This window comes from Schistocerca serialis, chromosome 10, assembly GCF_023864345.2.
Source record: "Schistocerca serialis cubense isolate TAMUIC-IGC-003099 chromosome 10, iqSchSeri2.2, whole genome shotgun sequence".
Classification (NCBI taxonomy): Eukaryota; Metazoa; Arthropoda; class Insecta; order Orthoptera; family Acrididae; genus Schistocerca; species Schistocerca serialis.
In genome coordinates, this window is record NC_064647.1 from 226,311,725 (window position 1) to 226,336,603 (window position 24,879).

The 24,879-nt window shown below is 41.4% G+C and overlaps 1 protein-coding gene across 1 annotated transcript in view; it reads right to left on the reverse strand.

Moving 5' to 3' along the window:
* Positions 1–15,428: 15,428 nt before the first annotated feature.
* Positions 15,429–24,879, reverse strand: part of LOC126425141 (zinc finger protein 239-like) — an 89,325-nt gene continuing 79,874 nt past the window's right edge. The window contains exon 5 of the mRNA XM_050088085.1: positions 15,429–16,660. Within this exon, the coding sequence (XP_049944042.1) occupies positions 15,829–16,660 (832 nt within the window). The 3' untranslated portion in view covers positions 15,429–15,828. The remainder of the gene's footprint in view (positions 16,661–24,879) is intronic.

Here is a 24,879-nt window from a genome sequence, read left to right on the forward strand (position 1 = left end):
TGATGATATGTAATTACATATTACTGCAGCCTATTCAGACATCTCTGCTGAAATGCTAACACATGTGTAGCAGTCATTCCATACCAGACTGGAAATGTGTATTGCCGCAGCTGGTTGTCATGTGGAATACAGCCTATGATGGTCAGTCGTCTCGTTACTGGTGAGAATCCATATAATTAGTGTATGCACTTGTGTTGTTCTTTAGCTTGTGCTACCACAGCCATTGCGCAGGTGTCAGTGTTGGAACTTTTCAAAATATGATATCTCGTTAACGATTAGTAATGTTACCCTGAAACAAACACCATGGACATTCGAATTTACCGTACTTTTGGTCTGTTAATAAAGTAACGGAAGAATTGATTTTCAGGAGCCACTGGTTGCACCATGCGGCAAAAAGCCCAAGGTGATGCTGGATAAGGCGTTGGGACCAATGAAGGGTAGGAGTGAGGGCAAGTAGGGCAGTGTCATTGGCATACTGCAGGGGGTGTATTGGAGGGGGGGAGGGTGAGGGCATATCCGCCGTGTACAGTAGATAGAGGAGAGCGGAGAGGACAGAGCCCTGGGGCACACCTGTGGAGGGGTTGTTATCTCGCTCCTCTTATAAAGTGTAATGCAAGTATTATTCTGTCAGTAACTCATTATAACATTGTTTTGGGTAAGTTAGAGCGGACGTAGAATTTCCAGTCATTAATATTTTGTGGCGATGCCAGTAAAATTTTCCTTTGTTATACAAAATTTCTTCTGTGAACTCTGGATTCACAGAGTATGTTAAAGGAAAAAGATTTTTGTGTAACTTAAATGACAGTTTACATAAGTGGACACTCTGCACTGAGCTGCACGTCTGTGCAGTTCCTACCTTGATGTTGTCGGTTTATGCCGTAATTTTACACTTATATCAGTTCAGCAAATACTTTGGTGTTACGTGTATTTTATGTTTTCATTTTCTTACTACTCACAAACCAATGTCCCTACAGTGTATTATCAGTGGATTGTGTTCCCAGTGGGCGACTGATATGTGTGCAGTTTAAATTTCGGAAGATATGTACTTTATTTTATTATATACTATCCACCTGCTGGAAAATTATTCTGATAAGGTATTATTACGTTCTCCTTTTAATGCCACAGAAGTTTTCTGAGTATCAAACCATGTCATGATGCAAAAAACTTTACTGGAGAAACCAATGTTTTGGCTAGACCCAGAAGAAGGCCTCTGTGCTGTGGCCTAAACGTTGCTTTCTCCAGTAAAGATTTTGGCATCATAACACTGTTCGATATTAAGAAAGTCCTCGTTAGTTGTTGCCAGTGTAAACACAGTCTAACATAACATTTTGCTACCCTCAGCAGTAGCAGCGTCCCAAGTGGCCAGCAAGGATCACTAATGAATATGATATCAGGTGAGTGTGAATACTAATGTTTATATTGATTTGCAAGATAGATTTTTTACAATAAGAAGTGTATGTAGTGCTATAAAAATCAACACTAAAGCCTAGTTTACACGACGACACTAGTTTGCAGGCAATTGCGCTACTGGCTACTGCATATGTGCGTCGCACGTTTGCGCAACTCGTTGGTGAAACTGAACACTTTCGGCGTGTTTCAACTTTGGCGACACTAGTTGCGTGAGTTTTGAGGTTATGTGTGTTCGTAGAGTGTAGACAACTGAAATATGAAGTGGAGAACGGAGAATAATGTTCGCTTTTAGGATATTTATGCTTTGCAAAGGTATTTGTGGATTTTCAGTGACGCTGATTACAAAAATAAGCAACATATTGCTGCCGCTGAGACCGTCGTGTGCGATCATAACATATCTGAGCTGCAGGGCAAAATTTATTGAGTTAAGGAGCACATATACAACTGAATTAAGAAAAATACAAGCAAGTGTAATTCTAGCTGTGGCAATGCCCTCGTCTACAAGACTAAAATCCCATCGTTCGAGTTGGCCAACTCTTTGTTAAGGAATATTGTTGACAGGAGGGAAGGCCACACAAATTCAAGAAGCTGCATTCTTTATTCAGTATTCATCTATTTAAAACGTCGCTGCATTGCTCCCCATTTACATGTTAGAATTTTGAAATATTGCCACTGTACAGATCTATCTTCAAGAGAGTAGTTTGCAAACCATTCTCTTCTTAATGTGGCCTGCGTCGAATAATTATTGTTGCTAATGTTAGTAATTATTACTGTTAGTGTTAATAATTATTGGTGTTAATGAAATAACATCATCACCAACAAAAACCGTTATCTTATAGCATGTCGATTGTTCTCGATTGTAATGCACGTAATATGATATGTAATTTCAATTCTGGCGACAGTGCCTCATGTATTAAAGTACCTTTATTCCTTATCGCACAATTAATTCTATTCAGAAGAAACGTGAGCAGTTCTGGTGACATTCTAAAATAATTAAAAGAACTTCTTGGATCTTCCATTATAAATTATATCAGCAAGGATGCTGAGCAACCGAGCTGACGTCTTTTCTTCATCCAGTCACGAATCGAAACACGTTTCTTATTGTTTTCTTATGCAGCGATTCCATACAACAATCTTTAACTCCAGCACAACTCATGTGACGTTCAGCCGCCAAAACTTTCATTTCAGACACGACTCAGGGACCCACAAAACGATGAAACTGAAGTGTATACTGGTGTCGCCCTGTCTACAGTCATATATGAAAGCACCTGTGTGTAACTCATTCCACACAAGTAGTGGCGCAACACAATGTCATCGTGTAAACTAGGCTTAACTAAAAAAATTACACCACATTTATGATTATTTGGTTTCCTAAGGACCCTGGAAGTTCCAAACGGGACACTGAAGAACAATTTCCTTGCAATTCTCTTGTAATGTACTGACATTTACTGAAAAATGTCGTTTTCTCTAATAAAAAGATTGTTAGTTAACACCAGAAGACCTGAACTTTTACAGAAAGACGTCTTACACCTATCCAACAAAGCAGCATTCTGTTCAGTATACTTTCAGCCAAATCACTGGATTGGAATATAGGAAACCTATATGGAATGTAATATCTACATTATTTACCGTATAAAATAAGCCCCCAAAACTGTAGCTAAAGGGAAAACCACAGAGACGTGATAATAAATAGTCAAAAACAATAAAAATGTTTCTCAACGCAGGGAAACCAATTCCACAATTGTTGCTGAATCAGCCACAAACTGAAAGAATCGACAACACATTCGCTTTTGAAGCAGAAGTAATTACATTTAAGGAAATATTCGCCAGTTAGCAAGTCCAGTTAAACGTCAGAAAGAGCAAATCATTTGGACTCAATAAAAAATTATTAAGTGTCAAGGAAAGTGCCTATGACAATAACAAACAGATGACAACAGAAATATATGCTTCTCATGATGAAATGTGTTAATTTTTCTTGCTTTCAGCGGCATAAGCTGCATATTTAGGCATATTCGAATGTATTTCTTTATGAATGAGTTGTGGCTTACATCACTGAATCAAAGCGATTTCTGCTGGTTTTAGATGTATTTCACCATAATGCATGTATCGTGGTAACTTACTAACGCACGAAACACAACAACTTTTCCGTTAATTAAGTAGGCGATAATTAAAACCAAACATTTTTACGAAGGATGTGACTGCTTTACCACGGCTTAGAACGCTACGGTCGCTCCGGCTGTCAAACGGTAACAACTTTCGCACCAAAGAGTGTTGTAAATGTATTTATTATTTTATTAGATTGTGTCTTCACTGGACGGGAGCGCTTTTCTGGGATAACTAATCAGGGAATAAATTGTCGTCGTACAAAATGCACTCCAAGTTAACCCGTGGTTAGGCTATTCCTCGGTTAGCTGTCCCTGGACTTATCCGGAGATTATACAAGTTATTCTATTCCGATAATGTATTTGTCACTTCAGCAATCGCCAATCACGAGACTATTAGAAAATAGTACACACAGACGTATATATAAAGTGTTGTAATATACGGTATACACTTTCATTTATACGCTACTGGCCATTAAAATTGCTACACCAAGAAGAAATGCAGATGATAAAGGTTATTTATTGGACAAATATATTATACTCGAACTGACGTGATTACATTTTCACGCAATTTGGGAGCATAGATACTGAGAAATCAGTACCCAGAACAACCACCTCTGGCCTTAAAACGGCCTTGATACGCTTGGGCATTGAGTCAAACAGAGCTTGGATGGCGTGTACAGGTACAGCTGAGCATGCAGCTTCAACACGATACCACAGTTCATCAAGACTAGTGACTGACGTATTGTGACGAGCCAGTTGCTCGGCCACCATTGACCAGACGTTTTCAGTTGGTGAGAGATCTGGAGAATGTGGTGGCCAGCACAGCAGTCCAACATTTTCTGTATCCAGAAAGGCCCGTACAGGACCTGCAACATGCGGTCGTGCATTATCCTGCTGAAATGTACGGTTTAGCAGGGACAGAACGAAGGGTAGAGCCACGGGTCGTAACACATATGAAATGTAACGTCCACTGTTCGAAGTGCTGTCAATGCGAACAAGAGGTGACCGAGACGTGTAACCAGTGGCACCCCATACCATCACACCAGATGATACGCCAGTATGGCGATGACGAAACCACGCTTCCAATGTGCGTTCACCGCGATGTCGCCAGACACGGATGCGACCATCATGATGCTGTAAACAGAACCTGGATTCATCCGAAAAAATGACGTTTTGCCATTCGTGCACCCAAGATCGTCGTTCAGTGCAACATCGCAGGCGCTCCTGTCTGTGATGCAGCGTCAAGGGTAATCGCAGCCATGGTTCCGAGCTGATAGTCCATGCTGCTCCAAAAGTCATCGAACTGTTCGTGCAATTGGTTGTTGTCTTGCAAACGTCCCCATCTGTTGACTCAGGGAGCGAGACGTGACTGCACGATCCGTTACAGCCATGCGGAAAAGATGCCTGTCATCTCGACTGCTAGTGATACGAGGTCGTTTGGCTCCAGCACGGCGTTCCGTATCACCCTCCTGAACCCACCGATTCCATATTCTGCTAACAGTCATTTGATCTCGACCAACGCGAGCAGCAATGTCGCTATACGATAAACCACAATCGCGATAGGCTACAATCCGACCTTTAGTCGGAGACGTGATGGTACGCATTTCTCCTCCTTACACGAGGCATCACAACAGTGTTTCACCAGGCAACGCCGATCAACTGCTGTTTGTGTATGAGAAATCGGTTGGAAACTTTTTTCATGTCAGCACGTTGTATGTGTCGCCACCGGCGCCAACCTTGTGTGAATGCTCTGAAAAGCTAATCATTTGCATATCACAGCATCTTCTTCCTGTCGGTTAAATTTCGCGTCTGTAGCACATCTTCGTGGCGTAGCAATTTTAATGGCCAGTAGTGTACATTACGACAGATGTAACAGACTTTGGTGAAAGCTTATCATGGAGACATTCATTTTCAAATGCAGTCATTCCATTATTTATTTCTGACTTGATGCATAACTCAAGACTTCACTACACTACACTTCAGTCTGATTTCTTTCCATAAGCAAGCTATACATAGCAAATCAAAACTAAACAGGTTTAAAAAAAAAAAATTGGAAGAATTACTCGGAACGACGATCACTTATGTAATATTAAATTGAGGCGAAAGAAATATCGAATATACACAAAGTCGATTACCAGAATAATTACGATTAATCGATTAATTTAAATTAATAGCGCGTACCTACAGCTTAATCTTTAGTTTACATTTTACTTTCACCGAGGAAAATTTACTCGAAAGAAACAACCAAAATTTATGAACAAGATAATGACATGGACTTCCACAAAAAAGCGTAAATAATTAACAAACGAAGTGTTGTGCATTGGAGCTCTCAAGGCATCAACAAACATGCAGACAGCTCGCTGCGTACTACAAGTGGTTTCGGCAAACAATTAACTGGTAGTCAGCAACGAAACATTGCAGAAGGATGTAGTTCAATGTGAGTAGGAAACAATACAAAAAAATTAAGACAAACATATGCTGTGTTTTTAAATATGTAAATAACTTCCCAAATACACAAAACACGCTTGTACTCTCGCCCGCAAACTAGATGTAAATAGGAAACCACCTAGTTAAACTAATGTCTGTTGTGGACAATAATGCGAATCCCACAAACTAAAACTCAACAAAAAATGCTGAAGCACCTTCTCAAGTTGTGCACTGAAAAGGAAGAAGAAATGTACACTTCGTTAATGGAAGAAAAGCTTTCGTGGGTAGTGGAGGGGAAACATGTTTAAGGCTGTGATTAAAGAACACATTCGTACGAAAGTGCGTTACGAAGTGCCAAATAAAATTGAAGCTCAGTACCTCAGAATTGTAATGCATCTAGAAATGCCGACTCAAGAAGCAGAATTAAAACAACAGTTCGTGCAGTAGATGAGTAAGGAATGCTCTATGGCGAAAACAGGACCTGTTTACATCTGAACCGAATTAATATAGGATGATCTTAATTCGACTCAAGCGAAGGGTCCGATTCCACCTGTAAGCTTTGAGCCGTGACGTGCAGATGACGTCATTCGTTGAAGTGCTACAGGCAACTAGTTGGTCGTGTTACCTTCATGTGTTGAAACTCCTAATCGTGCAGACATTAAACTCTTTCGTTGGTTTTCTCAGTAACTATTGAAAACAGTGATTGCAGTTTAGGTTGATTTTGAATAAATTTCCCTTACTAACATGAAATTTTTGCCTGATACACCAATTCCCATCACAAGTCGAATTTCAGTTTGTACAGTATAGTGATGTAAGGTTTTAAACCCCTGTTTCATTATTTTGTTTTATTAGTTCCTGATTTCGTGCTAAAATATTTGCAGGTCAACTGAAGAATGGGATACAACTCATCGGCTTTGACCAATTCTGTCATATTTTAATCATTCATATTACTTGTTCACTTTCGAGCCGTAGATAACAAATTGGTTATCTTCTGTATCAAAACGTTAAAATCGTGAATGAAAATAAATGATTGTGTTATTAATTAATAGAATTTGTATTCTGTTTGTCGCTTGTAATTTTAAATAATTTGTGTACGCATTTTGACTGATACCTTTGCCTGATAGGGAGTTTTCCCACTAACTGTTCCTCTGGAGTTGATTCATATCCTGCACTAAGTAGCACAACTGAGCAGGATACTAGTACTAGCAAAAGCAAAAAAAGTGAAATATATAACGCTAGCATCCTGTTCCTGAGATGAACTGTGAAATTTGAATCCTATTTTTCAGTTGACGTATACAGATCAACAGAAGTTCGGTATGCAAATTTTATGTTGGTTGTATTTTTCGCCTTCGCTAGCGCTAGTATCCTACAGGATAAAATTTTTACGTTTGTTGCTTTTTTCGTCGTAGCTAGTATACTATTGCCCTTCTATTTTTCACTTCACCTGTAGAGGTCAACTGAAATACAGGACACAAATTTTATGTTTGTCACATTTTTCACCTTCGGAAGTGGGGTACAGGGTACAAATTTTACATTTGTTGCTTTTCTTGCCTTCGTGAGTACTAGTATCCTATTCTTCAGTTCATCTATGTAGGTCAACTGAAATATGGGATACAAATTTTATGTTTGTAGCATTTTTCACCTTCACTAGTACTAGCAGCCTATATAGATCAACTGAAGTATGAGATACAAATTGTATATTTGTCACTTTTCTCGCCTTCACTAGTACTAGTGACATATCATTCAGACCAATTAAATAGGTCAACCAAAGTATGGGACACAAATTTCACGTTTGTCACATTTTTCACCTTTGCTAGTACTATCATCCTATATAGGTCAACTGAAATATGGGAAACAAACTTATTCTTCAGATCACACATGTATATCTGTATTTCAAATGTAATGGTACATACATCGCTTTTTCTGAAGTAGAAAGCCCAAATATCGTCTTCTTCAGTTGATCTACAGGGTGTTTCAAAAATGACCGGTATATTTGAAACGGCAATAAAAACTAAACGAGCAGCGATAGAAATACACCGTTTGTTGCAATATGCTTGGGACAACAGTACATTTTCAGGTAGACAAACTTTCGAAATTACAGTAGTTACAATTTTCAACAACAGATGGCGCTGCAAGTGATGTGAAAGATATAGAAGACAACGCAGTCTGTGGGTGCGCCATTCTGTACGTCGTCTTTCTGCTGTAAGCGTGTGCTGTTCACAACGTGCAAGTGTGCTGTAGACAACATGGTTTATTCCTTAGAACAGAGGATTTTTCTGGTGTTGGAATTCCACCGCCTAGAACACAGTGTTGTTGCAACAAGACGAAGTTTTCAATGGAGGTTTAATGTAACCAAAGGACCGAAAAGCGATACAATAAAGGATCTGTTTGAAAAATTTCAACGGACTGGGAACGTGACGGATGAACGTGCTGGAAAGGTAGGGTGACCGCATACGGCAACCACAGAGGGCAACGCGCAGCTAGTGCAGCAGGTGATCCAACAGCGGCCTCGGGTTTCCGTTCGCCGTGTTGCAGCTGTGGTCCAAATGACGCCAACGTCCACGTATCGTCTCATGCGCCAGAGTTTACACCTCTATCCATACAAAATTCAAACGCGGCAACCCCTCAGCGCCGCTACCATTGCTGCACGAGAGACATTCGCTAACGATATAGTGCACAGGATTGATGACGGCGATATGCATGTGGGCAGCATTTGGTTTACTGACGAAGCGTATTTTTACCTGGACGGCTTTGTCAATAAACAGAACTGGCGCATATGGGGAACCGAAAAGCCCCATGTTGCAGTCCCATCGTCCCTGCATCCTCAAAAAGTACTGGTCTGGGCCGCCATTTCTTCCAAAGGAATCATTGGCCCATTTTTCAGATCCGAAACGATTACTGCATCACGCTATCTGGACATTCTTCGTGAATTTGTGGCGGTACAAACTGCTTTAGACGACACTGCGAACACCTCTTGGTTTATGCAAGATGGTGCCCGGCCACATCGCACGGCCGACGTCTTTAATTTCCTGAATGAATATTTCGATGATCGTGTGATTGCTTTGGACTATCCGAAACATGGATTGGCCTCCCTATTCGCCAGACATGAACCCCTGTGACTTCTTTCTGTGGGGTCACTTGAAAGACCAGGTGTACCGCCAGAATCCAGAAACAATTGAACAGCTGAAGCAGTACATCTCATCTGCATGTGAAGCCATTCCGCCAGACACGTTGTCAAAGGTTTCGGGTCATTTCATTCAGAGACTACGCCATATTATTGCTACGCATGGTGGATATGTGGAAAATATCGTACTATAGAGTTTCCCAGACTGCAGCGCCATCTGTTGTTGAAAATTGTAACTACTGTAATTTCGAAAGTTTGTCTGCCTGAAAATGTACTGTTGTCCCAAGCATATTGCAACAAATGGTATATTTCTATCGCTGCTCGTTTAGTTTTTATTGCCGTTTCAAATATACCGGTCATTTTTTAAACACCCTGTATATAGCCCAATTGAAGGATAGGATGCAGTGCTAGCAAAATCAAAAGAAAAAGTGACGCATGTAACATAGCCATGGAATACCTCAGTTGATGTATATAGGTTCCTGTACTTCAGTTGACGTATATAGGCCAATTAGTATCAACTGAAATACAGGATACAACCTGAAGTGGCCGTGCGGTTAAAGGCGCTGCAGTCTGGAACCGCAAGACCGCTACGGTAGCAGGTTCGAATCCTGCCTCGGGCATGGATGTTTGTGATGTCCTTAGGTTAGTTAGGTTTAAGTAGTTCTAAGTTCTAGGGGACTAATGACCTCAGCAGTTGAGTCCCATAGTGCTCAGAGCCATTTGAACCATTTGAACCAGGATACAACCTATATATTTCAACTGAGGTATTCCATGCCAGTGTTATGTATGCCGCTTTTTCTTTTGCTTTCACAGCACTAGTATGCTATCCTTCAGCTGAGGTATATATTGATCAACTGAAGAATAGGATACTAGGACTTCCTACTGAGGAAACAGCGATATATGTAACTTTACATTCGAAATGTGAATATACGTGGTATGTGCCTAGGACAGGTTTTCTCTGTACTCAGCCTTCATATATATGTGCAACACATCATCCGTGGTAACTTATGACGTCACTTTTCAAAGACTAGCATAACTTAATCATAGCTAACACTTGGTTCAAGAAGGTTGTATACATGGAAGAACTCTGGAGATACTAGAAGGTATCAGATAGATTATATAATAGTACGACAGAGATTTAGGAACCAGGTTTGTAAGACATTTCCAGGGGCAGATGTGGACTCTGACCACAATCTATTGGTTATGAGCTGTAGATTAAAATTGAAGAAATTGCAAAAATGAAGGAATTTAAGGAGATGGGACCTGGATAAACTGACTAAACCAGAGGTTGTACAGAGTTTCAGGGAGAGCATAAGGGAACAATTGACAAGAATGAGGGAAAGAAGTACAGTAGAAGAAGAATGGGTACCTTTGAGGGCCGAATTAGTCAAGGCAGCAGAGGATCAAGTAGGTAAAAAGACGAGGGCTAGTAGAAATCCTTGGGAAACAGAAGAAATATTGAATTTAATTGATGAAAGGAGAAAATATAAAAATGCAGCAAATAAAGCAGGCAAAAGGGAACACAAAAGTCTCAAAAATAAGATCGACAGGAAGTGCAAAATGGCTAAGCAGGGATGGTTAGAGGACAAATGTAAGGATTTAGAGGGTTATCTCACTCGGGGTAAGACAGACACTGCCTACAGGAAAATTAAAGAGACCTTTGGAGAAAAGAGAGCCACTTGTATGAATATCAAGAGCTCAGATGGGAACCCAGTTCTAAGCAAAGAAGGGAAAGCAGAAAGGTGGAAGGAGTATATAGAAGGTCTATACAGGGGCGATGTACTTGAGGACAATATTATTGATATGGAAGAGGATGTAGATGAAGATGAAATGGGAGATATGATACTGCGTGAAGAGTTTGACAGAACACTGAAAGACCTGAGTCGAAACAAGGCCCCGGGAGTAGACAACATTCCATTGGAACTACTGACGGCCTTGGGAGAGCCAGTCCTGACAAAACTCTACCATCTGGTGAGCAAGATGTATGAGACAGGCGAAATACCCTCAGACTTCAAGAAGAATATAATAATTCCAATCCCAAAGAAAGCAGGTGTTGACAGATGTGAGAATTACCGAACTATCAGTTTAATAAGTCACAGCTGCAAAATACTAACGCGAATTCTTTACAGACGAATGGAAAAACTGGTAGAAGCCGACCTCGGCGAAGATCAGTTTGGATTCCGCAGAAATGTTGGAACACGTGAGGCAATACTGACCCTACGACTTATCTTAGAAAATAGACTAAGGAAAGGCAAACCTACATTTCTAGGATTTGTAGACTTAGAGAAAGCTTTTGACAATGTTGACTCGAATACTCTCTTTCAAATTCTAAAGGTGGCAGGGGTAAAATACAGGGAGCGAAAGGCTATTTACAATTTGTACAGAAACCAGATGGCAGTTATAAGAGTCGAGGGACATGAAAGGGAAGCAGCGGTTGGGAAGGAAGTGAGACAGGGTTGTAGCCTCTCCCCGATCTTATTCAATCTGTATATTGAGCAAGCAGTAAAGGAAACAAAAGAAAAATTCGGAGTAGGTATTAAAATCCATGGAGAAGAAATAAAAACGTAGAGGTTCGCCAATGACATTGCAATTCTGTCAGAGACAGAAAAGGACTTGGAAGAGCAGTTGAACGGAATGGACAGTGTCTTGAAAGGAGGATATAAGATGAACATCAACAAAAGCAAAATGAGGATAATGGAATGTAGTCGAATTAAGTCAGGTGATGCTGAGGGAATTAGATTAGGAAATGAGACACGTAAAGTAGTAAAGGAGTTTTGCAATTTGGGGAGCAAAATTACTGATAATGGTCGATGTAGAGAGGATATAAAATGTAGACTGGCAATGGCAAGGAAAGCGTTTCTGAAGAAGAGAAATTTGTTAACATCGAGTATAGATTTAAGTGTCAGGAAGTCGTTTCTGAAAGTATTTGTATGGAGTGTAGCCATGTATGGAAGTGAAACATGGACGATAAATAGTTTGGACAAGAAGAGAATAGAAGCTTTCGAAATGTGGTGCTACAGAAGAATGCTGAAGATTAGATGGGTAGATCACATAACTAATGAGGAGGTATTAAATAGAACTGGGGAGAAGAGGAGTTTGTGGCACAACTTGACTAGAAGAAGGGATCGGTTGGTAGGACATGTTATGAGGCATCAAGGGATCACCAATTTAGCATTGGACGGCAGCGTGGAGGGTAAAAATCGTGGAGGGAGACCAAGAGATGAATACACTAAACGGATTCAGAAGGATGTAGGTTGCAGTAAGTACTGGGAGATGAAGAAGCTTGCACAGGATAGAGTAGCGTGGAGAGCTGCATCAAACCAGTCTCAGGACTGAAGACAATAACAACAATAATAATAATAATAATAATAATAATAATAATGCATGAAGATACTAAACATCATGCACTTATCAGACTCAGTGCTGAAAGGCATAATTATTGGTTCCACGGTGATATTACACACAAATGGTAACAGACTTTGTAAATTATTTGCAAAGTACATTGCTAGCTCTGCTGGTGACATAAGGTCCTAACGGACTGTAATGGATCTGAATGTGGCAAGAATATTAGTTGTTACTAATTGATGGCACCATTTGGGGAGAGTACACAGAAAAGAGGTTTTGAATCCAGTAGACACAATGCTTTGAAAATATTTGCATCCACAATGTGCAAAAGGCTTCTTTACAAGCAGACCAATGAAAACTATTGTAGTTCCACTTCTGTGTTCATAGTACATAAGTACCAATGTTTTGAAGACGACCCACATGATCATTATATGACGATTAAGACGCCAGATAATGTGTGCTACATAGATTACATTTAGCAAATAGAAACAAACACACCTCGATCCCGAACTGAATCCTTGACCTCCTGCACACTAACCAAAAACGCTATCCACTGTACTAACTGCACAGCCCTACTATATGCTGAGTTGCCGTACATGTGATTACACTGTTGGCAGATTGCCAATCTTTAACGTCCATTTACTGTCAGAAACATGCGCAGACATGTGAAAGACCTTTATGTATTGCTAGTAAGTGAGGAATTGTGCTGTGAAGTTTGAGTGCAAGAGTTTTCCTTCAGCCTGTATAAGGCTCAAGTTACTTTGATAATGGGGAATGTTGAATTGCCGAAAGTGTGCCACAAAAAGTCTCCTTTATCCACAATACCAGCCCAAGTTGGAAAGAGTTGTGATAAAATTTTAATTATTACATTGAAAAAATGAAGCTGGATTATTAATTATTTGTGTGTATGTTTGTACATATACAGGGTGGTCCACTGATTGTGACCGGGCCAAATATGTCACGAAATAAGCGTCAAACGAAAAAACAACAAAGAACGAAACTTGCCTAGCTTGAAGGGGGAAACCAGATAGCGCTATGGTTGGCCCGCTAGATACCGCTGCCATAGGTCAAACGGATATCAACTGCGTTTTTAAAATAGGAAACCCCATTTTTTATTATATATTCGTGTAGTACGTACAGAAATATGAATGTTTTAGTTGGACCACTTTTTTCGCTTTGTGATACATGGAGCTGTAATAGTCACAAACATATGGCTCACAAGTTTATGCGAACAGTTGGTAACAGGTGGGTTTTTTAATTTAGAATACAGAACGTAGGTACGTTTGAACATTTTATTTCGGTTGTTCCAATGTGATACATGTACCTTTGTGAACTTATCATTTCTGAGAACGCATTCTGTTACAGCGTGATTACCTGTAAATACCACATTAATGCAATAAATGCTCAAAATGATGTCCATCAACCTCAATGCATTTGGCAATACGTGTAACGACATTCCTCTCAACAGCGAGCAGTTCGCCGTCCATAATGTTCGCACATGCATTGAAAATGCGCTGATGCATGTTGTCGGTGGATCACGATAGCAAATATCTTCAACTTTCCCCACAGAAAGAGGTCCGGGGACGCCAGATCCGGTGAACGTGCGGACCGTGGTATGGTGTTTCGACGACCAATCCACCTGTCATGAAACACGCTATTCAAAACGGCTTCAACTGCACGCGAGCTATGTGCCGGACATCCACCATGTTGGAAAAACATCGCCATTCTGTCATGCAGTGAAACATCTTGTAGTAACTTCGATAGAACATTTCGTAGGAAATCAGCATACATTGCACCATTTAGAAAGCCATCGATAAAATGGGGGCCAATTATTCTTCCTCCCATAATGCCACACCATACATTAACCGGCCAAGGTCGCTGATGTTCCACTTGTCGCAGCCATCGTGGATTTTCCGTTGCCCAATAGTGCATATTATGCTGGTTTATGTTACCGCTGTTGGTGAATGACACTTCATCGCTAAATAGAACACGTGCAAAAAATCTGTCATTGTCCCGTAATTTCTCTTGTGCCCAGTGGCAGAACAGTACACGATGTTCAAAGTCATCGCTATGCAATTCCTGGTGCATAGAAATATGGTACGGGTGCAATCGATGTTAATGTAGCATTCTCAACACGGACGTTTTTGAGATTCCCGATCTCGTGCAATTTGTCTGCTACTGATGTGCGGATTAGCCGTGACAGCAGCTAAAGTACCTACTTGGGCATCATCATTTATTGCAGGTCGTGGTTGACGTTCCACATGTGGCTGAACACTTCCTGTTTCCTTAAATAACATAATTATCCGGCGAACGGTCCGGACACTTGGATGATGTCATCCGGGATACCGAGCAGTATACATAGCACACGCCCATTAGGCATTTTGATCACAACAGTCATACATCAACACGATATCGACCTTTTCTGCAATTGGTAAACGGTCCATTTTAACACGGGTAATGTATCATGAAGCAAATACCGTCCACACTGGTGGAATGTCACGTGATACCATGTACTTATACGTTTGTGACTATTACAGTGCCATCTATCACAAAGCGAAAATAGTGGTCCAACTAAAACATTCATATTTCTTTACGTACTACACGAATATGTAATAAAAATGGGGGTTCCTATTTTAAAACACACAGTTGATATCCGTTTGACCTACGGCAGCGCCATCTGGCGGGTCAACCATAGCGCCATTTGGTTTCCCCCTTCAAACTAGACGAGTTTCGTTCTTTGTAGTTTTTTCATTTGATGCTTATTTCGTGAGATATTTGGCACGGTCACTATCAATGAACCACCCTGTATACAATTATGGTATGAATTGCAATCGCCATGCGAAAATACCACAGCATGTTGGGAGAAGAGTGACAACAAAATGGTGTGACTTGTTGATAAAGTGAAGATGGGCTACTCCATTTTGTTTCAGTTGCTGTAGTGGCATGCTGCTGCACTGTGGGCAAGGATTTCAGTGTCTACCAGTGCTGCAGGTATGTACATGCGAACAATTAACACATTAATTATGGAACACTATATTTTACATGTGATAATGAAAACTTTATCACTACCAATCATGAACCTATAGACCGACAGACATGAATTACAGTATATGTGAGATACCATACAGGTTTTTTTTATGAAGTTTCAGGTATTCAGTTTCTTATGATATAATGGTATTATCAACAGTATTCACTATTGTGCAGTTACAAATGTATTTTTCAGATGGTTTTGACATGTCCTTTGCATTTTTCTCCAGTTTAGGGTGCAGTGCATATCTCTATGGAATTGCATCAAAATTATATGAGCGTTCCTTAGTCTGAAAACTGAAGTGTTTAAGGTGTCCTTAGATGAGACTGCCATGAGTGTTCCTTCAAGTTTCTGATGCTCCTGAATCTCTTAGGATACATACGATAACTTTAGGGTACCTTGTGAGTGTGCATCTGTGAGTGCCGCTTCAGATGATAACTTTGTGTGAATGTCTTGCTGCAAACGCCACAGATATATGGGCGTTCACCAGTGTGCAGCTTCAAATGCCGATTAAGGTGACTATTTTGTGTGAACGTCTTGTCGCAAATGCCACAGCTATATGCAGATTCACCGGAGTGCACCTGTGAATGCTGTTTGAGGTGATTACTTTGTGTGAATGTCTTGTTGCAAATGAGACAGATGTATGGACGTTCACCAGTGTGCAACTGCAAATGCAGCTTAAGATGACTACTTCTTGTGAACGTCTTGTTGCAAATATCACAGGTGTATGAGTGTTCAATGGTGTGCACAGCTGCATGCTGCTTCAGGTGAGAGATTTGTGTGAATGTCTTGTTGCAAATCTCACACACGTACGGACGTTCGCCAGTGTGCAATCGTGAATGCTGGAATAGTGTGCCACTGTTTGTGAATGTCTTGCTGCAAATGGAACAAGTGTATGGGCGTTCACCTGTGTGCACATGGAAATGCATCTTCAAACTACTACTCCTTGTGAACGTCTTGTGACACACACTGCACAAATGAAGTAGTTTACATCTCTTCATGCGTGAATGCTTCTTCAGGTCCTCCAACTGTGCAAACACCTTCTTGCAGACGTCACACTTGTGCACAAGACACCCTGTATCACTTTCCCTTCCACAGAATGCATCCTGCTTGTTGGTACATTGAATATTGCCGTCTTTTCCTGCAGCTGGTGAAATGTTGGTAACCAAATCACCGCTGTCATCAGTACTCCTGTCATTCTCCATGGCAACAGGAACAGCACTGCAGAAAAGTTGAGAAAACTATGTCAGAATGTCATATCATAAATATGCAACCATTAATATGAGAAACTATATCAAAATTATCTTAACATATGCTTAGTTGTCTAATGTCTCAAAAAGTTTCCCCTGAAATTAATGTATGGCAGGCTAGATTATATATTCAGAGCACTAAGTGAACAATTAATTGAGTTTTGTAGGGTGCTTTGAAGACACAACGGTGAGAACTACGTTCGTATGAGACATTTCTTGGAGCCAAAGTGTTGCAAATTAGACAGAATTTCCCAGATTTTAAATGTAGGCAAACTGACTGTGGGATTATTACAAAAGAGGAACACCAGGATAAATAAAGACACAATCAATACTCCAGCAGACATAAGAAATTAACTGACAGGGACCATACAACTGTATTACGTAAACTATATCAACTACATGAGCATTCTAAGCCACATCATTTTTTGTAGGTCATTGAGATGTTGCGAGATATTGACTGTTTTCATACCTGTTTCTACCACACAGAACACACCAGCCAAAAAAACAACTAATCGACTTTCCTTACACTATGATACGAGGGTTGTCCAGAAAGTAAGTTCCGATCGGTGGACACCACAGTGAAAACCCGATGAAGCTTTGCACAGATGTGTTAGGTAGTGTGTCTAAGTATGACTGACTATCACATCAAGATGCTCTTTTCAGTTGTGAGCGCACTGTGAGCGAGTAAAGGTGCCTAGAACAATGATGTCTCCCACCAAGTAGGAGGGCCCACTGAGAGGCTTCGCCTTAATGAATGCAGCCCACCTGACACAACTGCCACACACTACCTTCTTCATGGCAATTCTCAGCTGCATTCTGCAGGGGCACTGAAGAGGCTCCTGCAGCCTTTTTGATGGGAAGTGTTCAATAACCCACAACACAGCCCTAATTGGCTCGTCCTGAGTAACATCTCTGTTCACATGAAACGCTAGATACGAAGACACCACTTGGGCACAGGCTACGCGCTGTAGACTAGAGTAGACAATTATCAGAAAGCACAGGCGGCTGCCTTCTATGATGATGGTGTAGGAAATTTGGTATAACGCTCTGACAAAAGTCTAAGTTGGAGCGGCGACTATGTAGAGAAGTATCTGCAAAGTGTAGCTAACTCTTGCAAATAAAATGTTTCTGATTTCACTATGGTTTCCATTTAGCGACCGATTGGCGCTTACTTTCTGGACAACCCTCGTAAATGGAGTCACCGTGACTGTGCGCAGTGGATAAAAAGTTCACAGAGGGGTGGACTACTTAACAGAGGCTGTCCTAAGAGAGGGGTGTGTAGATATTGACGATTCCTGGAAAGAATTTATATATGACAATGTGTGGCTAGAAAAAGGCCACCCTAGGATTTGGTTAAATGTTGAGTTTCAGTATCCATGCATTGATTATCTCTGATACCACACCACAGACAATAAGAGTCAAGCATGATATAAACAAGAGGCAGCTGGCACATGGAAAAGTATGGTTTGGTGTCCACAGATGAAGCTAACTTCTGTCTGTGGCAGTCAGATCCATGTCAGTGTACCTGTAGGCGATTGGTGAAACATCACAAGAACTGGCAGTTCTCGAGAAATGTATCTCTCCATCAACTGCAATCACAATGCATGGAACTCATGAGTATGGCAACAGGATCTTTTAGATAATGTTTAAACGGAGGCTGAATGCTCGCAAGTATGTGACAAGAATGGTGAATCCTGTTGTCATAGTCCTCATGACCAGAGAACTAAACGGCATATACCAGCAGATTAACACGAGATGATGCAATATTATGCAAAGGCTTTGATACAAACCTCCAGCCAGTAGTATTGATGGCAGAACGAATACTGGGGCAACTGTGGTGAGACCTATGCCTACTTCGGTGGCCTTGGAATCACATGGAACCCCTGATGTCGCTACGTCTTCCGGCAGTGAGCATCTTACCGGTCAGCCATCACTCCAGGGTGAATGGCGGACAGTGGTGGGCTCGCGCGTGCCTGGCCGAAAGGCGAAGGTGGAATCTGGCCGCGTGGCAGCTGCCTTACCCCTTTCCAACAGGTACGGGGTGCTTCCTAGTGGTGATGACATCGTTTCCGAGCCACCACAGGATGCCTCGCCTGTTGGGCCAGTGGCCGATTCTCCGGCAAGGTCCCGACAGTCACAGAGGGCGGGCCTATTAGTTATAGGGAGCTCCAACGTTAGGCGGGTTATGGAGCCCCTCAGGAAAATAGCGGGTAGGTCGGGGAAGAATGCCAGTGTGTACTCGGTGTGCTTGCCGGGGGGTCTCGTCCGTAATGTGGAGGAGGCCCTTCCGGCAGCTATTGAACGCACTGGGTGTGACCGGCTGCAGATAGTAGCACATGTCGGAACGAATGACGCCTGCCGCTTGGGTTCTGAGGCCATCCTTGGTTCCTTCCGGCGGCTGGCTGATTTGGTGAAGACAACCAGCATCGCACTCGGAGTGCAAGCTGAGCTTAATATCTGCAGCATAGTGCCCAGAGTCGATCGCGGTCCTCTGGTTTGGAGCCGTGTGGAGGGTCTAAACCAGAGGCTCAGACGACTCTGCGACTATAATGGTTGCAAATTCATCGACCTCCGTTATTGGGTGGAGAACTGTAGGGCCCCCCTAGACAGGTCAGGCGTGCACTACACACCGGAAGCAGCTACTAGGGTAGCAGAGTACGTGTGGCGTGCACACGGGGGTTTTTTAGGTTAGAGGGACACCCCCTTGGGCGAAACGATAAAATACCTGACGGCTTCCCAGAGAGGACATTATCATCGTTGATAAAGAACGTCCGTCCTCAGAGACCAAAAACAGGAAAAGTTAACGTAATATTGGTAAACTGCAGGAGTATCCAGGGCAAGGTTCCTGAATTAGTATCTCTTATTGAAGGAAATAGTGCGCATATAGTATTAGGAACGGAAAGTTGGTTAAAACCGGAAGTGAACAGTAACGAAATCCTAGACACAGAATGGAATATATACCGCAAGGATAGGATAAACGCCAATGGTGGAGGAGTATTTATAGCAGTAAAGAATTCAATAATATCCAGTGAAGTTATTAGCGAATGCGAATGTGAAATAATCTGGGTTAAGTTAAGTATCAAAGGTGGGTCAGATATGATAGTCGGATGCTTCTATAGACCACCTGCATCAGCAACCGCAGTAGTTGAGCGCCTCAGAGAGAACCTGCAGAACGTCGTGAAGAAGTTTCGTGATCATACTATTGTAATAGGGGGAGACTTCAATCTACCAGGTATAGAATAGGATAGTCACACAATCAGAACTGGAGCCAGGGACAGAGACTCTTGTGACATTATCCTGACTGCCTTGTCCGAGAATTACTTCGAGCAGATAGTTAGAGAACCAACTCGTGAAGCTAACGTTTTAGACCTCATAGCAACAAATAGACCGGAACTTTTCGACTCCGTGAATGTAGAAGAGGGTATCAGTGATCATAAGTCAGTGGTTGCATCAATGACTACAAGTGTAATAAGAAATGCCAAGAAAGGAAGGAAAATATATTTGCTTAACAAGAGTGATAGGGCACAAATCGCAGAATATCTGAGTGACCACCATCAAACGTTCATTTCTGAGGAAGAGGATGTGGAACAAAAATGGAAAAAATTCAGAAACATCGTCCAGTACGCCTTAGATAAGTTCGTACCGACTAAGGTCCAAAGCGAGGGGAAAGATCCATCGTGGTATAACAATCATGTACGAAAGGTACTACGGAAACAAAGAAAGCTTCATCATAGGTTTAAGAGTAGTCGAATCATAGCTGATAAGGAAAAGCTGAACGAAGCGAAAAAGAGCGTAAAGAGAGCAATGAGAGAAGCATTCAACGAATTCGAACATAAAACATTGGCAAACAATCTAAACAAGAACCCTAAAAAGTTTTGGTCATATGTAAAATCGGTAAGCGGATCTAAATCCCCTATTCAGTCACTCGTTGACCACGATGGCACCGAAACAGAGGACGACCGAAGAAAGGCAGAAATACTGAATTCAGTGTTCCGAAACTGTTTCACTGCGGAAAATCGTAACACGGTCCCTGACTTCAGCCGTCGCACGGACGCCAAAATGGAAAATATTGAAATAAACGATATCGGAATTGAAAAACAACTGCTATCACTTAGTAGCGGAAAAGCATCCGGACCAGACGAGATACCCTTAAGATTCTACAGTGATTATGCTAAAGAACTTGCCCCCTTTCTATCAGCAATTTATCGTAGATCGCTGGAAGAACGTAAAGTACCTAGCGACTGGAAGAAAGCGCAGGTCGTTCCCATTTTCAAGAAGGGTCATAAATCAGATGCGAATAATTATAGGCCTATTTCGCTTACGTCAATCTGTTGTAGAATAATGGAACATGTTTTGTGTTCTCGTATTATGACGTTCTTAGATAATACAAATCTCCTTCATCATAACCAACATGGATTCCGCAAACAGAGATCATGTGAAACTCAGCTCGCCCTATTTGCCCAAGAAATTCACAGTGCCGTAGACACTGGCGAGCAGATTGATGCTGTATTCCTGGACTTCAGGAAGGCATTTGATACGGTTCCGCACTTACGTTTAGTGAAAAAAATACGAGCTTACGGAATATCGGACCAGGTTTGTGATTGGATTCAGGATTTCCTAGAAGAAAGAACACAACATGTCATTCTTAACGGTTCAAAATCTGCAGATGTAGAGGTAATTTCGGGAGTACCGCAGGGAAGCGTGATAGGACCTTTATTGTTTACAATATACATAAATGACTTAGTTGACAACATCGGTAGCTCCGTGAGGCTATTTGCAGATGACACGGTTGTCTACAAGAAAGTAGCAACATCAGAAGACTCGTACGTACTCCAGGAGGACCTGCAGAGGATTAATGCATGGTGCGACAGCTGGCAGCTTTCCCTAAACGTAGATAAATGTAATATAATGCGCATACATAGGGGCAGAAATCCATTCCAGTACGATTATGCCATAGGTGGTAAAGCATTGGAAGCGGTAACGACCGTAAAATACTTAGGAGTTACTATCCGGAGCGATCTGAAGTGGAATGATCACATAAAACAAATAGTGGGAAAAGCAGGCGCCAGGTTGAGATTCATAGGAAGAATTCTAAGAAAATGTGACTCATCGACGAAAGAAGTAGCTTACAAAACGCTTGTTCGTCCGATTATTGAGTATTGCTCATCAGTATGGGACCCTTACCAGGTTGGATTAATAGAAGAGATAGACATGATCCAGCGAAAAGCAGCGCGATTCGTCATGGGGACATTTAGTCAGCGCGAGAGCGTTACGGAGATGCTGAACAAGCTCCAGTGGCGGACACTTCAAGAAAGGCGTTACGCAATACGGAGAGGTTTATTATCGAAATTACGAGAGAGCACATTCCGGGAAGAGATGGGCAACATATTACTACCGCCCACATATATCTCGCGTAATGATCACAACGAAAAGATCCGAGAAATTAGAGCAAATACGGAGACTTACAAGCAGTCGTTCTTCCCACGCACAATTCGTGAATGGAACAGGGAAGGGGGGATCAGATAGTGGTACAATAAGTACCCTCCGCCACACACCGTAAGGTGGCTCGCGGAGTATAGATGTAGATGTAGATGTAGAATACAGAATGTCTACATCCCTAGGGGGAGTGCACCTCAAACTAACAATTGGGGAAAGTAAGTTTAATCATTTAATAGCTGTAGTGGGCTTAACAGTTCCAGGAAATTCAATAAATATCAGACTGGTGCTTCGTGACATAACTCTTTTCATTTTCGATAGTGTATTTGAATAAATTCTGTAAACAGTGTAAAGTTAACTGGAAAGGACCAAATATACACATAGAAAATGATGTTAATTTATTTGAAATTTTTGATTCTAAAGAAAAAAAGTATTCAGTTTTTGCTGTCAATTGTTGTTGTTGTTGTTGTTGTGGTCTTCAGTCCTGAGACTGGTTTGATGCAGCTCTCCATGCTACTCTATCCTGTGCAAGCTTTTTCATCTCCCAGTACCTACTGCAACCTACATCCCTCTGAAACTGCTTAGTGTATTCATCTCTTGGTCTCCCTCTACGATTTTTACCCTCCACGCTGCCCTCCAATACTAAATTGGTGATCCCTTGATGCCTCAGAACATGTCCTACCAACCGATCCCTTCTTCTGGTCAAGTTGTGCCACAAACTTCTCTTCTCCCCAATCCTATTCAATACTTCCTCATTAGTTATGTGATCTACCCATCTAATCTTCAGCATTCTTCTGTAGCACCACATTTCGAAAGCTTCTATTCTCTTCTTGTCCAAACTATTTATCGTCCATGTTTCACTTCCATACATGGCTACACTCCATACGAATACTTTCAGAAATGACTTCCTGACACTTAAATCAGTACTGGATGTTAACAAATTTCTCTTCTTCAGAAACGCTTTCCTTGCCATTGCCAGCCTACATTTTATATCCTCTCTACTTCGACCATCATCAGTTATTTTGCTCCCCAAATAGCAAAACTCCTTTACTACTTTAAGTGCCTCATTTCCTAATCTAATTCCCTCAGCATCACCCGACTTAATTAGACTACATTCCATTATCCTTGTTTTGCTTTTGTTGATGTTCATCTTATATCCTCCTTTCAAGACACTGTCCATTCCATTCAACTGCTCTTCCAAGTCCTTTGCTGTCTCTGACAGAATTACAATGTCATCGGCGAACCTCAAAGTTTTAATTTCTTCTCCATGAATTTTAATACCTACTCCGAATTTTTCTTTTGTTTCCTTTACTGCTTGCTCAATATACAGATTGAACAACATCGGGGAGAGGCTACAACCCTGTCTTACTCCCTTCCCAACCACTGCTGCCCTTTCATGTCCCTCCACTCTTATAACTGCCATCTGGTTTCTGTACAAATTGTAAATAGCCTTTCGCTCCCTGTATTTTACCCCTGCCACCTTTAGAATTTGAAAGAGAGTATTCCAGTCAACATTGTCAAAAGCTTTCTCTAAGTCTACAAATGCTAGAAACGAAGGTTTGCCTTTCCTTAATCTTTCTTCTAAGATAAGTCGTAAGGTCAGTACTGCCTCACGTGTTCCAGTGTTTCTACGGAATCCAAACTGATCTTCCCCGAGGTTGGCTTCTACTAGTTTTTCCATTCGTCTGTAAAGAATTCGTGTTAGTATTTTGCAGCTGTGACTTATTAAGCTGATAGTTCGGTAATTTTCACATCTGTCAACACCTACTTTCTTTGGGATTGGAATTATTATATTCTTCTTGAAGTCTGAGGGTATTTCGCCTGTTTCATACATCTTGCTCACCAGATGGTAGAGTTTTGTCAGGACTGGCTCTCCCACGGCCGTCAGTAGTTGCAATGGAATGTTGTCTACTCCCGGGGCCTTGTTTCGACTCAGGTCTTTCAGTGCTCTGTCAAACTCTTCACGCAGTATCGTATCTCCCATTTCATTTTCATCTACATCCTCTTCCATTTCCATAATATTGTCCTCAAGTACATTGCCTTGTATAGACCCTCTATATACTCCTTCCACCTTTCTGCTTTCCCTTCTTTGCTTAGAACTGGGTTTCCATCTGAACTCTTGATATTCATACAAGTCGTTCTCTTATCTCCAAAGGTCTCTTTAATTTTCCTGTAGGCGGTATCTATCTTACCCCTAGTGAGATTGGCCTCTACATCCTTACATTTGTCCTCTAGCCATCCCTGCTTAGCCATTTTGCACTTCCTGTCGATCTCATTTTTGAGACGTTGTATTCCTTTTTGCCTGTTTCACTTACTGCATTTTTATATTTTCTCCTTTCATCAATTAAATTCAATATTTCTTCTGTTACCCAAGGATTTCTACTAGCCCTCGTCTTTTTACCTACTTGATCCTCTGCTGCCTTCACTACTTCATCCCTCAAAGCCACCCATTCTTCTTCTACTGTATTTATTTCCCCCATTCCTGTCAATTGCTCCCTTATGCTCTCCCTGAATCTCTGTACAACCTCTGGTTCTTTTAGTTTATCCAGGTCCCATCTCCTTAAATTCCCACCTTTTTGCAGTTTCTTCAGTTTTAATCTACAGGTCATAACCAATAGATTGTGGTCAGAGTCCACATCTGCCCCTGGAAATGTCTTACAATTTAAAACCTGGTTCCTAAATCTCTGTCTTACCATTATATAATCTATCTGATACCTTTTAGTATCTCCAGGGTTCTTCCATGTATACAACCTT